Below are 15,241 nucleotides of genomic sequence, written 5' to 3'. Positions count from 1 at the left end.
TTCACCTCCCATTTGTGTGAAGTTTCCAGCGTTTCACTAAAGAAACATGATGATTTGTCTTCAGACTAAAAGAGCGGCTAGCGCTGCTGCCTGAGCAAGAAGATTACAGGTTTAAATACAATGTGGGGCCTTTCTGCGAGGAGCTTGCATCTTCTCCCCGTGTCTGCGTGGGGGTTCCTCCCACCTCTGAAAACATGCAACTTGGCTGAATTGGTTACGGCTAAATGGTCTACAGATTTATTGCTTACTTTGAGTATAATTCTTCAATGTCAAAAGGCATTAGTTAAAGCTTTTATTTTTGAAATGTTGACCGGAAGCTCTTCTTCTTCTATGGTGCGCTTATTTCCGGTGGAATCCTCGCGTTGCAGATAAAACCAACCCTCGGATACCGCTAACATCCAGTATACGTGGTTTCATATTTGTTCTCCGCGGGCTGTTACGTCGCTGTTCACCCTCGTACAGCTGCTCTGAGATCAGTTTCTATTCTTTATCATCCTGTCTGAGTGACGCGCTGCCCGAATGTCTGCAGATCTGGAGCTGCCGGCCAAAGCTCGTGCAGCAGGAATCTTCTTAGAGCTGCGAAAAAGACTTCAGACCGGGCTTCTCATTGTCAGGTAGTTGTTGTTGTTGTTGTTTTTGTTGTTTTACAGAAATGGCTCGTTTAAAGTTGGATGAAACTTTAGCAGGCTTGCTGAGAACGATAGCTGTGATGCTACATGACGCCTGTGTGTGTGTGTGTGTGTGTGTGTGTGTGTGTGTGTGTGTGTGCGCTGAAAGGGTTGCTATTGTGTTACGAAATGCTTTATGTCTTAATTAAATCTATTCGTTGGACTATATGTGCGAGTCTCCAGGTTATTAAGATTAAAGTCGTTCAGCATTAATCACAGAAAACCTCTTGAATCGTTCACCCCGACAGATACTACCGACTGTTGTTGTTGTTTCTTCACAGATGATGCAATGGGCTGCTTTTATTTATTACTGCATTCTTTGCAGAGACTCTGTAGCTGCTGTGATTCTGCACTCATGATGCACAGCCACACACCAGCATCTGCTCATAGTCCTGGTTTATGTTCTGCAACCAGCTTCATATCCCATCAGCGATCAGGCGACTGCGATGGCCTCCAGAATGATCCGGGGCTACTCCTGAAACAGAGCCGCTGGATCCCGAGGTTGCTCTGGATCATTGTCCTTCAGGAGCGTCCAGCGATGGCCAAATGTCGTCTTCCTCTCACATTGTTAGATTCTGTCTTCATGGATTTCCTGATTCTTGATGGAATCCATCAGAGATGCTACGGCCAGTGGTTATCAGAGGGCAGGAAAAGGATTACCAAAGGGGGCTCCACGGAGATGGTCCTGGTCCTTTCCTCGCCCTGAAACACTGAATATACACTCTGTAGCTCTACACAGACACACGACAGCACAGGAAGACATAAAAGTCACAAATGAGTCAGACCAGGAAGAGAAATGTAAGAAAAAGAGTTTCACAAAGGCAGAATATATTCTTGTGAAGTTTCTCCTGGAGGAGCTGCTGTAAATGTGATCCTCATGAACTCAAGTCTTTATACGTCACTCAGCAGTAGTTTTATATGTTATATGTGGTTGTAGTAAAGTATGTCCTAGTACTGCTTCTAATGGTGGCATCGTTTAGTGGCCCGTTACCTTGGAAACATTTTACTCTTTTTGTTTTGTTTTTTTGTTTGTTTTTTTTACCTCCGTCAAGGGGGTTATGTTTTTGACTGCTTATCTGTTTTTAAGCAGGATTATGGAAAACCTGCTGGATGGATCTTGATGGGGGGGGGGGGGGGTCTGAAGATGGGTCTTGAGCCAACTTAGATCCCATTTAATTATTATAGGCTTAGAAAAAAAATCATATCTTGTAAAATATGAATATAATTCACTCACCAAAAATCAGTCCTAAAGGGGTCTGATATGCACCATCGTGAAAAATGTCTTCTGGATTTAATTTTAACATTGAAAACTCCATTTAGTGATTCAGAAATCAGTTAAAAATACACAAACTCTGATTCACTATTACTTTTCATGGTTTGTGTATAAAGATACCAAGAACAATCTAGAACCTTTTGATCCAGATCACCATGTGGACGGTGTAGATCCAGTTAGGAGTGGGATGAGCTGCTTGGTGGAGGTCTGTGCTCTGAGTGCTTTAATCTCTTTGTTTTTTATAAGATTGTAGAAAACTCCAGTGTTATGCTCTGACAACTAATTGATTCATCTCTGACTTGAGACTTGATTTACTGCATAATTTATATTCTTTTTATTTTGCTTACTTGCAAAAAGCTATCGACCTGTTTTCCATCTTAAGGTGATATTCTTAGCTAAGCATTATTTAATGTACACACAGGATAAAGCACCCATCAACCGAGCATAGAACAAATATGTATGTTTTCTTGCATGTTATTTATTTCCCCTTAAACCTGTGAGTGTGTTTAAAGCATTTGCTTCCATCTGTTGCCCTCCAGGAAGGATGTAGCCAGAAGTCCTGCAGATGTAACTGTGACCGGCGGAGACTCGTCTCTCTCCATCCAGACTCCCAGTGGGGCGCTAAGCCTGGCTCTGCCAGCAGGAGTCGCCTTCGAGCAGGGATCCTGCATCCCGACACCTGCCGGAGAATCTAGTGGAGACGAGCTGCATTTCAGACTTCGCATTAATGTGGAAAGAAGCGCGGATGAAGGTGATGACGACGGCAGCTGTTCGCTCTCTCTGCCAGCGCTGCAGCAGAGGATTTCAGTAGCGTTTGTAGAGCCCGTCATTTGATTTGAGATGCCAAAATGTAGCTTTCTGGATCCTAAAAAGCCCAAAAGCAGCTCCTCGGTGTCTTGCAAATGCTCCCGTTATGGTTGGATCTCATGAATAGTCATTACATAACAATTGCAAACTCAGCCTGATGTTACTTTTTTCATGTCTTACTTGGTGCAAGAGAAAGTTATGGCAAAGGACATTCATTGACAAATCCAATCCAAGCTAGGTGGACTGCCCTCCATTAGGCCAAGCCACCTTCACCAGCCGGTATTTTATTGATGCTTGAGCTCCGCTGTGCAACGTTTCCACCATTTCAGCGAATCGGACTCATCTATTTGTTTACCTTTCCCTACAGAGGCTTTTGACAGCTTGATCGAGACCCTACGGCCAAACGAGACTTATTGCTTCCATTGCCAGGGCTGCAAGACGAGACTGCTGGAGGACAGGTGAGGGACGGATGGACGAGGAGGAGCAGCGGTGCAAAAGGCTTTTTATTTACACCCTCCTCCGCAGGAAGAGGAGCAGGTTTTTATTGATGGTGCGACCCGGCGGTAGAAGTGACAGTCTGGGAAAGAAGAATTGGATAAAGGAACTGGAGCTAACGGTTGTCTCTGTGTTTTAGACTTATGGAGCTGGCGTGACGTCAAGGTCAAACAATTGTGTTTCTCACCTTGAGGTGGTTCAAGCTGGACTGTGGTATTGCTCTTATTGCCTTAAGTTTGTAGCTTTCTCTGGCCGGCAATGTGACAGGCAGAAAATTGCGGGAGCTGCAATACCCAGACCTTCTGCCTCTGGCTACGTTTCTCAGCAATAACCCAGTAATAGTTGGGAAAAACTTATTTTTGACTTCAGCAATGTATGGAAGAAAAATAAAAAAGTAAAGTTGTTGTGGTGCTCATTTATTTTCCGGGATTTTTCCAGTCGTGCAGGACGTCTGCTGGATCCCTCCTTATCCACAGACGATCAATGCTTACGTCATTGTTTGGTTTGGTTTGGTGGACGTTTCTAATTTTCTGTCAGTTATTTCTCATTCTGGCAGCGCTTTTCGTTTCGATTATCAACGATGATCTATTTACGCACTTGGCCTTTATGTGTTTTTATTCTAGCCGGAGACGGGACGGGATAATAATTAACCGTATGCTAACATGTTTGTCATTGCGATTTCAAAACTTTTTAAGGGGTGTGGTAAAATGCCAGTATTCTGATTGCACCGTTTGGACATAAAAAGACACAAAAAATAATTACCTTTGAGTGTACTGTTGGCAAAGTGAAGCAACTCTCCATCCAACCCTCTTTTTCTCTTCATATAAAATTGGCTGAAAAGAGAATCAGAAAATGTCCCACTCTCTTTTCTGTCTGATCGTCTCTGGCTTGTTGAGAAATGATTTCTAAAATAGCGCTCGACATTTATAGTAATCTCCTTTTCTCTACTTCAGAGTGTTTCAGCGAGTTCTTCCACTCCCCAATGGCAACTGGAACGCCATTGTGGACGACTGGTGTTGCCACCCAGATCCGTTTGCCAGCAAGTTGCTACCCCGAGACAAGGACTGTTTGCTCGGAGACACCTTCCTGCTCCTCTCCAGAGACGGCAGCTGTGAACAGACGCTCACCGAGGACGTGAGCCCCGTCGGCTCAGGGGACGGTCAAAACCCAAAGGTGAGCGGCGCACGAAGGGGACATCAAGTCGGCTGGGGTTTACGTGAACGGTGCCAAATCAGGACATAAGGGCTATTAAGGGACTTTTCAACAAGCGCAGGTCTCGACTGACTCTTTACTCGGACCCAACATTTCTCCTATGAGCAGTCGGTAGGCAACAGCAGCGAGGAAAAACGGGAACAAATCCTCCAGCAGATCCAGCAAACTGCTTTTGTTTTGAACGTAGAGCAGGAAACAGACACGTCTCCTTCAGACGGCTGCGTCAGGGAAGTCAACCCTCAACCCTGGAGACGAGCATTCATCTCTCTACTCTTACACGCGTTGATTTTTGCAGCTCACATACATGACTGAAACTGAAAAAAATCCGTCTCCTGCTCTTCTCTGCGCCGTCCTCTTGCTAAGCTGAAGGTAGCTGTGCATCGTGGTTAACCGTTTGCTCTATTTTCTTCCGCTGTGTGCAGAAAAGCTGCCACCGCTTGGCAGTTGTCTCCTGCAAGAGCTGCTCCTCCGTGCTGGGAGAGGCTGCCTCTCCAGGTAGGCCTCGTCTTAATGGATTTTCATAAATGACCACGTTTGTCTCTTTGTTTCTGAGCCGGCTCTCATCTGTGTTTTCCAGAGACCCTGAAGCTATACATGACTCAGGTGGAGGTGGAGCCGGCCGTGGGAGACAGAGAGGCAGAGTCCTCGCTGAACAGGCAGGTTTTTAGTCCGAGCCATGCGGTGACGGTAACTGCAGGCGGTTTAGGAGCGTCTGTGAGAGCTCGCGTTCCTTCTGCTTTAATTACTGTTGACATATGTTTTTGTCTTCACAACAATGAAGCCGGTGCAGACACTAAATCACTTGTTTTTTTTATGTCGGCGACACTCTGACACCGACTGGAAGTCACTAAAAGTGAATAATGACACCAGCCCTGAATTTAAGCTGTTTAAAACGTTTAATTAGTAACAAGATCAGTGAAGAGCATCCTAGTATCAATGAATTTAAATGTGTGTTTTTTTTACCAGCTTCTAAAGACCAAGAACATGATTAATGCTTGGATTTACTTTCACATGAGCACTAACGATAGCATATTTTTCTGTTGAGTTTTATTTCTGTATTTTTTTTAGGTATTTGTCACACGGCAGTCAGTTGCTATACAACCTCATCAGATCTCAGTATCTTCCATCGAGTCTCATCTCTGAACTCCATTTGCACCTTTATAATTTATAACTTTATAACTTCCCTCACGAGCCGTGTTTTAAACGCTTCCAGAATCCTTTACATTACTGTTGATATCGGCCTCATTTCTCTTGATTAATTTTGTTATTCAGTCGTTGGGGGGGGGGGGGGTTCTTTTCAGAAGACATTTTACCTCCTAATAATGTAGTAATAACTAATTTAATTTAATCCTACTCTGATTACTCTAATACACTCTTCTCTCGGCTAACACAGCAAAAGCTCTCTAACACCCTTTTGAGAGAACACATTTGACCATTTAAGACTAGTTTTTACAATTTGATCGTGTTTAAGGGTCGTTGAGTGTAACTTCTAGTTTGTCCAGAAGGTCACGCCTGAGGAGTTCTTGGTTATACCTTAAAGCTAAAGGCAGCTGGGACCCCTCAGTTTGATACGTGGTGAAGGACGCCACAGATGTTGGCTTGCTGTCCTCATTCAACTCTTTCTCTTTGACAGATCCGTCTTCCTGGAGAAGGTCGTAGCAGCCAGGCTGATGCATCTGTCCAACACGCTGAGCACCTTCCATTTCTCTGTGCAGACTCCAGACGGCAAAGCGGTTTTATTGGTAAGAAGAATCAAGCATAATCACAAAAACCCATGACATTTGATTGAAAACAGACTGCTGATTATTTGATGAATGGGAGAGTGTCACGTTGTAGGTTCTTTTTAGGGACGTAAGAAGCTGATTTACTTTAATGTTTGGAAGTGGGGTTCACCCTGGTCACCAGTTTAGTCCAGGACTAGTTATTTAAGAATCAACACTCTCACATTCACACCTACAGACAATTTAGAGTCGCTCGGTCAGCCGGCGAACCTGGCGAGAACCCACACATGTAGCAAAAATGTGCTGCTGCTAATTCCTGTTCCTACTGCTGTGTGTGTGTGTGTGTGTGTGTGTGTGTGTGTGTGTGTGTGTGTGCGCGTGTGTGTGTGTGTCACGTACACAGTGGGTGAAATAATAGCCAGACCTGTGTGTGTGTTTACATTTTGTTTATGCTGCAGATTTAGGAACATAAAATCGTCACTGTCCTTAACTGCACCAGAAGGTAGCGCCATGCTGGCTGGCTGTTTGTTGACTGATTGCTTCTTCTATTCTAAGAATAGACTTCTCCAGTGACGAGGTTTTTAGGAAACTGCTGCAAAAACTCCACTTCCACAGATCGAAGTTGTAACTTCTGGTTTTGAGAGATCTCCGTACATTTAATGAAATCCAATCACAAATGTGGAGAAAATCTTCCGTCTGTGAACTCGTGTTTCATTCTCCGTGACAGACTTCAATTTTCATATAATTAGAAAAAGCCACCAAGTGTAAAAGTGACAGAGCAATATTAAGTGCGTGTGGAGAGGTTCCCCAGGCAACGCACGAGGACCAATAAGACGTGACTCCTTTCTTTGACGAAAGGGCGTCTTAATGAGCCGTTTGGCGGCCTGTCTGCTCCGCCCACAGGTCTGGCTGCTGAACACCGACTCCATCACTGCGTCCATCCCAGAGACGTCCATCAGCGGGGACAGGCCTGTCAGCGCTCTGCCTCTCCACAGTCCATCACCCGGAGCAGCCCGGGCCGTGAAGCTCCTCTACACCGCCTGCTCTCACTCCGGCCTCCAGCAGAGAGAGTAAGCGCAGAAAATTACCCCCCCCCCATCGGCCTTTATTTTCTTTATCTTGTCCTTTTTATCTTTCCAACGCACCCTCTCCACCGCCACACGTCTGAACTCGCTGCGAGGGAGGAGAGACGACTCCGGTGAACAGATTTCATGGCTTCATAGAGCGCTGCTCGGCTGATGCTGCTCGGATGTAACTGTCTGTTATTTTGCCAATCAGATTGTCATCAAAGGTGTTTCTCATCTCGGTGTTGAAGTAGCGTTAGCTACACTCGGAGGGATGCTTTGTTTTTTTTACTTGAGGCTCCGTTTGCCTCGGTGTAGGTGGACGTGCTGCTTGTGCTTCTCCGTGTACAGAGCGGCTGCTCCCCGGTGGAGAAACGTTCTACCCTCATTAGTTTCAGCTAGAGTCCGTACTCAGCACTTTTCCTGCTCCTCCTCTTCCCTGCAGCGAGAGTGAAGGAAGAACAAAAGTTCTGATGTTTCTGTCATTTTTGACATGGCCCCCACCGGCTGACTGACATGGAAAGGGTAATTGGAGAAACGGCTCGCATGAAAGGAAGAATGTCTCCTCAGTCAAAGCAGGAAAAATGCCTTTAAAGCAGGAGTAAGAGTCGGAGCGGAGTGATGGACGGGTAAGTGTTTCACTATGCCGCGCACAAAGACAAGTGAAGTCATGGAAGCAGCTGTTTCAGCCGAGCCTGAGGAGGAATCGACATCAGCACTTCATGGAATGTTGCCTGAACCCGACTGCTGTCCACCCGCCAAGATTTTGATGTTTTTACTGGTGTTTGTCTCTCTGATTGTTAGCAGAATAAATTAGATCCCATTAAATGTTGAGAGCGATCCGGATACCAGTCTGGATACACAAAACATTGATTTTCCCCATTTAGTTATAACGGAGGTTTTTAAAAACCTTCTGGATCTGATCCAGGATGAGGTCATGAGGAAGAAAATATGAAATGTTAATATTTAAAACCATTCATGGTTGAAAAATCAGTTAAAATACGCACCAGCTCTGATTCACTTTGACTTTTCATGGTTAGTTAAATGTATTTCTGCCGTTTCTCAGGAGACTTCCAAAGCGAAATACTGGCGTTACTGAAATGCACCATTGCATAATTTGGCGTTCACTCTTCATCACTCATGCTTGACATTTTTAAATTAAAAGTTATGCCGAAAGAAATCAACTCCCTGGATGATGGGCCTCTTATTGCGGTGAAAGGTTGTGGCATGTGTAGTTAAACCTGATAATTAGCAGCAGGATCAATGAGCCATTATGCTGTTCACTGATGGCAGTGACTTGATTATGAGTGGAGCATAACTCAATCCAGTAGTCAGAGGGTGTAGATCTCCGTGTAATGGAAGTTCGATGGGCCTGAGATTTGTCAGATTACTGACATAATGGCGATGCCAACCGGGTTGAGGTGCTATATAGTTGATCAGATTTAAAACCTGCTGTTGCTAATAGCAAATGTACCAATGTGTAAAACGATAGTTATACCCCCCCCTTCACCAGAGTGTGATGTCTCTTCGTGGCTCAGCCCCCTACTCTTTTTCTCTTACGCTCCTGCTCGCCATCAATCCACTTCCTATGCATCCCTAGTTATCTAGTTCAGTTTGCCATTTAAAACTGCTTAATTAAACATGCTCCAGTATGAGATTTAGAGCAGCTATTCCTGGCCCCATCCTGGTTGTGTAATGCCGTGACGGTCGCTGTAAATCGCTCCTCCTCGCCTCCGTGTGTGTTTTCAGCATCGTACGTAGCTGGGAGGTCAACGCCATCGGGCATCCTGTGGTTCTGCCCCTGAAGGTGTGTGAGGAACTGCTTCAAGTGCTAGACGACAGCAACGCCACGCTCCCTGCATCTCTGCGCCGCATGAGGTCTTATGAGGTGAGACGGTTACCGTGCACGGCAAAGGGCAACAGATGGAGATTGAGGCATGTCAGATATTTCATTAGCACTGGTGTTTGTAAAATGCTTATGCTGATACGACGCAATAAAGGCCGACTCCATGATGATTTATCGTCATCCCGTATGTAAAACTGCATTAGCTGTACCGCTGGGAGTCCTCGAGCTGTCAGCAATCACTTATTTTGCTTACTTCTTCTTACTTGCAGCACCTTGTTTATCCATTATTCAGTAGCGCTTGACAGTCTTTTCATCCCTCCTTAATTAATTTCACGATTCAGAGCTTTCGGCTAACGGCTTCGCTTTAGTGATTATGCGGGTCAAATGTAAGGTTCTACTTTTGTCAGCCTTATTCCAGTTTTATACCCTTGCTATTGTGCAAAAATGTGTAAAAATAGCTTGAGACACCAAGGGGGAAACCCTTTGACTAGAAAATGGGAGGTGTTAACTTTGCTGACAAGTCTATTCTCTGAAACATAGTTACAAGGGTAATTAGCCTTATTATCCTCCATTTCCTGCTCAGAAAGTTTAGGAAAGGACTCCTACACTTCCAAACTATAGGACGGCAGGAATAATATATGGTGAGCAAGGCTGCTATTGTACTTCATGTAAAGCCTCTTTTATTGTAAGACTCGCCTCTCTGATTGATTAGTTTTCAGATTTCACATAATTGTAGCTCATTTAATATTCAGCTTTGAAATGAAACCAATACAGGGTGGCACAGTGGGTAGCGCTGCTGCCTCCCAGCAAGAAGCTTCTGGGTTTGATTCCTATATGTGCATGTTCTCCCCTCGTCTGCGTGAGTTCTCTACGGGTTCTCCGGTTCCGGTGCAGCAGAAACACTTGTGCATGGTGGCATGCTAAAGTAAACTACACCAGGCCTGTGAAGGTGGAGGAGGTGTTTGTTGTTGTGCAGCTCAGGGAGCCCAAATCTACACGTACTGGTACAAATGAGAAAGTAAACATGTGGGTGTATAACAAGATCAAAGGAGAAGCCGAGTCTGGACTGTCTTATCTCATGTCCACCTAAGCACAGGGAGACAGCAACAATATTTTACCTTCACGCGGTGATCTATTGCTCTACTGATCTTTTGCTCTTCCAATTATTTCATCCTCCAGCAGGCTCCTGCTAGCCACATGGTATTGTTGCTCACATACATTCTATGTATTCACTCACACCACAAGCACTGAGGATGACAAAACAACAACAAAAATCTTTATGTATTTATTTTTTTTATTTGTCATTTCAAGCATTTACACGTAGGCCATTAGAACAGGCACCATTCTTCCAGGATGCTGCTGCCACATGCTGATATGGGACTGCACAACGCTGACAGTGTGAGGATCATTGCTGCTCCAGTAATCATCTGTATTTCTTTCGAAGGTATCAACATGTCCGGGGGCGGTGGGGGGGTGATTAGGCTGCTGAAAAGGTGAAGGCTACAGATAAAGCAACCCAGACAAAGGACATAGTATCTGTCTGGTGGCGGAAGCGTTCCAGCAGCAAAGACGGTGTGATAAAACGGCACACTGGAATCCGGCTTTCAGCGTCGTGAGAAAGACCAGCATGCATTTGGATGGCAGTCTGGATGTCTATAATGACGCCATCTTTGATTTGTAAAATCACAATCGTCTCGTCTACAGCTGATTATGCTCCTTGCGGCTCACGGGTCTGCTGGAGCTTAACCCAGCTGGCTAGAGGCGGGGAACAACCAGGATGAGATTTGGAGTGATCAATTCACCTAAATCACATGTTTTTTTGGAGATGAGAGGAGACCGGAGAACCTGGCGTAAACCCACCTGGACACGGGGAGAACATACAAATGCCACACAGAAAGGAATCAAACCCAGGACCTTCTTGCTGTGAGGAAACGGTGCCGTTGTGCAGCTTCCAAAAAAACATCATGCATGTCATTTAATGCTGAGTGTGCAAGAAGGGTAGGGGTTATTTAGAATTTGACTAATAGTCCCTTTCCACGGCTTATTAAGATTCTTCTGACTCATCAACTTTTAGTATTACAGAATTTATAATGACGCGGCTCAATCATGGAATCAGATGAAACATGCCATGTCTAACATTTGACTAATCTAATGTGTACTGATTGTGTTTTGGATGCGTTCACACCTTCGCTTGGTGCTGTCCACTTGTGATGTTTACTTGGTTCTACATTACGTGTGGAGCCACCATGTTGGTGTAGCTCCGAAAAGGAGCGAACAGCAAATGACCAGGAACAGCGACTGGGGGAGAGAAAAAAAAGATGTCAGCATTTATTATTTTAAACTACATTTCATCAGTAACTATGCGTATTGTTGGGATCACCGTTGTTAAATAACACCCGCTTCAATGGCACTTCAATATTTGTTCCTCAAAATCTAAGGTTGATTATTGACCGATGTTTATGGTATTTGTCTCAGTCATGTAGGGTGGGGTCTTCTAACTCACCACTGAGTTTCATCTGGATCGGATCCAGAATGACGTTATGAAAAAATATTACGTATTTACACTGAAAACTCCATTTATGGATTCAGAAATCTGTAAGAATACACATCAGCTCTGATTCGCGTTTACTTTTCATGGTTGGTGTATGAAGATACCAAGAACACCGGCACACGGGATAAACTGGCAAGGCTACGTTAGCTCCTGCTAACCGCACTACCCACGCTGCCCATGAGGCTGCAGCATTCTACCCACGCTGCCCATGAGGCTGCATTCTACCCACGCTGCCCATGAGGCTGCATTCTACCCGTGCTGCCCATGAGGCTGCATTCTACCCGTGCTGCCCATCAGGCTGCATTCTACCCGCGCTGCCCATGAGGCTGCATTCTACCCGTGCTGCCCATCAGGCTGCATTCTACCCACGCTGCCCATGAGGCTGCATTCTACCCGTGCTGCCCATCAGGCTGCATTCTACCCACGCTGCCCATGAGGCTGCATTCTACCCGTGCTGCCCATGAGGCTGCATTCTACCCGCGCTGCCCATGAGGCTGCATTCTACCCACGCTGCCCATGAGGCTGCATTCTACCCGCGCTGCCCATGAGGCTGCATTCTACCCGCGCTGCCCATGAGGCTGCATTCTACCCGCGCTGCCCATGAGGCTGCATTCTACCCACGCTGCCCATGAGGCTGCATTCTACCCGCGCTGCCCATGAGGCTGCATTCTACCCGCGCTGCCCATGAGGCTGCATTCTACCCACGCTGCCCATCAGGCTGCATTCTACCCGCGCTGCCCATGAGGCTGCATTCTACCCACGCTGCCCATGAGGCTGCATTCTACCCGCGCTGCCCATGAGGCTGCATTCTACCCATGCTGCCCATCAGGCTGCATTCTACCCACGCTGCCCATCAGGCTGCATTCTATCCGCGCTGCCCATGAGGCTGCATTCTACCCGTGCTGCCCATGAGGCTGCATTCTACCCGCGCTGCCCATGAGGCTGCATTCTACCCGCGCTGCCCATGAGGCTGCATTCTACCCGTGCTGCCCATCAGGCTGCATTCTACCCACGCTGCCCATCAGGCTGCATTCTATCCGCGCTGCCCATGAGGCTGCATTCTACCCGTGCTGCCCATGAGGCTGCATTCTACCCGCGCTGCCCATGAGGCTGCATTCTACCCGTGCTGCCCATGAGGCTGCATTCTACCCGTGCTGCCCATCAGGCTGCATTCTACCCGTGCTGCCCATGAGGCTGCATTCTACCCGTGCTGCCCATGAGGCTGCATTCTACCCGTGCTGCCCATCAGGCTGCATTCTACCCGTGCTGCCCATGAGGCTGCATTCTACCCGTGCTGCCCATGAGGCTGCATTCTACCCGTGCTGCCCATCAGGCTGCATTCTACCCACGCTGCCCATGAGGCTGCATTCTACCCACGCTGCCCATGAGGCTGCATTCTACCCGCGCTGCCCATGAGGCTGCATTCTACCCGGGCTGCCCATGAGGCTGCATTCTACCCGCGCTGCCCATGAGGCTGCATTCTACCCGGGCTGCCCATGAGGCTGCATTCTACCCGTGCTGCCCATCAGGCTGCATTCTACCCGTGCTGCCCATGAGGCTGCATTCTACCCGTGCTGCCCATCAGGCTGCATTCTACCCGTGCTGCCCATGAGGCTGCATTCTACCCACGCTGCCCATGCATTCTACCCGTGCTGCCCATCAGGCTGCATTCTACCCGGGCTGCCCATCAGGCTGCATTCTACCCGTGCTGCCCATGAGGCTGCATTCTACCCGTGCTGCCCATGAGGCTGCATTCTACCCACGCTGCCCATGAGGCTGCATTCTACCCACGCTGCCCATGAGGCAGCATTCTACCCGTGCTGCCCATGAGGCTGCATTCTACCCGTGCTGCCCATGAGGCTGCATTCTACCCGTGCTGCCCATCAGGCTGCATTCTACCCGTGCTGCTCCTCCCAGCTCAGCCACAGCTCCTCTGTTTGCCACTTTCAGCTCCAGAGAAGACATTTTGCATTTTGTGCATCTGTCAACTGTACCTCTTATCCCCAGCTTTGTGTTCCCATCTTCTGCCCGGCAACCCTCCAAGTACATTCCTCCCAAACCTTTACTTGTTGTTCTGGTTCTTTATCATGCTGTCTTATTTTTGGGGGGCCCAAGGTTGTATTACAAACCACTCACCAATCATTTGTATGAGTTGCCATTGATGCGTGGAGTGGTGATCAGACATCGGCATAGGGACGGAGAAGACGGGGCCTTGAGTGTGGTAAATGCTCTCATCCATCTTCCCAATATAAAGCCCTCATTGTCTGTAGCAGGCAAACACCCAGGAATAGCAGATGGATAAAAACAAGCTGATTGGTTCTATGTACTTTGTTTATGTGAATGTGTGTTTGTGAAGATGAATAAATGTCTACCAGCTGTGCTTTTTTCTTTTTATTATAATTACTGTAATGGCAGATAATGGCTTGCTGATCACATGGCACTGGAGAACCAGTATATGTGCAAAAACTCATTTTGCTGTACAAACTGGAGTTTTGTAAATTGCCAAATTCAGTTAATTTCTGTTTTATTGTAAAGCATCGATGTGGGTTTAACCTTTACCTGAGCTTTTGCTTGTTCTTCTTAGGTGGCGTACATGAGACTATGAGGTCAAGGGTCAGATGCCAGGAGGTCAAGACTCCACTCGTCAGTCTTGTAGACCCTTCAAAAGGAACTTTCATCACCTTGTTCTCTCTGTCTGCATATGTGTAGGTGATATCCAGCACACAACACCTTCTGCTTACTTTTGTCATCATGATGGAGTCATCACCTGAAAACAGCTTCAATACCAGATTGACAACGTCAAAAGTGCTTTTTAGTCATCCTTATATTTGAGCTTTAAACTTTTTCATTTAAGATTAAAAATAATCAAATAGTCTGAGAAGTTTGGGGGAAAACATTCTAAAGCTACTTTTGTATTTTTCCAACCATCCTCAACTAAATTAAAGTGATTAAACTGTTTCAAAGTATCGCCTCCTCCTTTCCTTTGTTCCTGTTTGTTTTTATCTCTGCTTGAAAGCTCTGGTGATTGATATGTGGGACATTGTTCTTGATATGGCTCTTGTGAAGGCAGATGAGAGCCCCAGAGTACAGCACTGCATCCTTCAATTGAGTGTACTGTAATGTGTGTGTGTGTGTGTGTGTGTGTGTGTGTGTGTGTGTGAGAGAGAGAGAGTGACTGATGAGCCTTTCAAATGCTTCGTGCCATCATTCTTAGAGGATGTTAAAGTACGTTTTAGCAGCAGCAGTGTCCATAACTTAAATTCTCAGACTTGGTTTTTGCAGCCGGATGTTCTGCCAGGGAAATTTTGAATACAGACATTCGAGGTTCTGTGAGAGAAATTCATTTTATTTTCATTGCTCCAAGTGTCATTGCCCTTTAAAGATGGTGAAGCCATGTGGTCCTCCGCTCCAGAGGAACTCCCCCATCCAGGGGGTAGGGAAGTTTCTGTATCCAAATATCTAAGACACACCTAACCTGCCCCAAATAATAAAACTGACTCGTGTACAGAGAGCAGTGGGAGAACGTATGTTGGAGCCGGACAGATTGAGTCTCCCCCTGCAGCAGGGAATAAGTTAAGTGCCTGTTTTATTGTGCGTGTCCCTG

At 46.4% G+C, this 15,241-nt stretch overlaps 1 protein-coding gene across 1 annotated transcript; it reads left to right on the top strand.

Annotated features, from left to right (window-relative positions):
• The first annotated feature begins 519 nt into the window (after positions 1 to 519).
• On the top strand, positions 520 to 14,561 carry ube3d (ubiquitin protein ligase E3D). Its single transcript, XM_068760513.1, has 10 exons — positions 520 to 614; positions 2,481 to 2,692; positions 3,116 to 3,206; positions 4,197 to 4,416; positions 4,878 to 4,950; positions 5,033 to 5,111; positions 6,089 to 6,197; positions 7,080 to 7,246; positions 8,990 to 9,128; positions 14,222 to 14,561. Exons 1-10 carry the CDS (start codon positions 520 to 522, stop codon positions 14,240 to 14,242), a joined length of 1,206 nt encoding a protein of 401 aa, XP_068616614.1. The 3' UTR covers positions 14,243 to 14,561.
• The last annotated feature ends 680 nt before the right edge of the window (positions 14,562 to 15,241 follow it).

The sequence above is a fragment of the Brachionichthys hirsutus genome, chromosome 3 (assembly GCF_040956055.1).
Source record: "Brachionichthys hirsutus isolate HB-005 chromosome 3, CSIRO-AGI_Bhir_v1, whole genome shotgun sequence".
NCBI lineage: Eukaryota > Metazoa > Chordata > Actinopteri > Lophiiformes > Brachionichthyidae > Brachionichthys > Brachionichthys hirsutus.
This window is presented reverse-complemented; position numbering and strand designations above follow the sequence as displayed.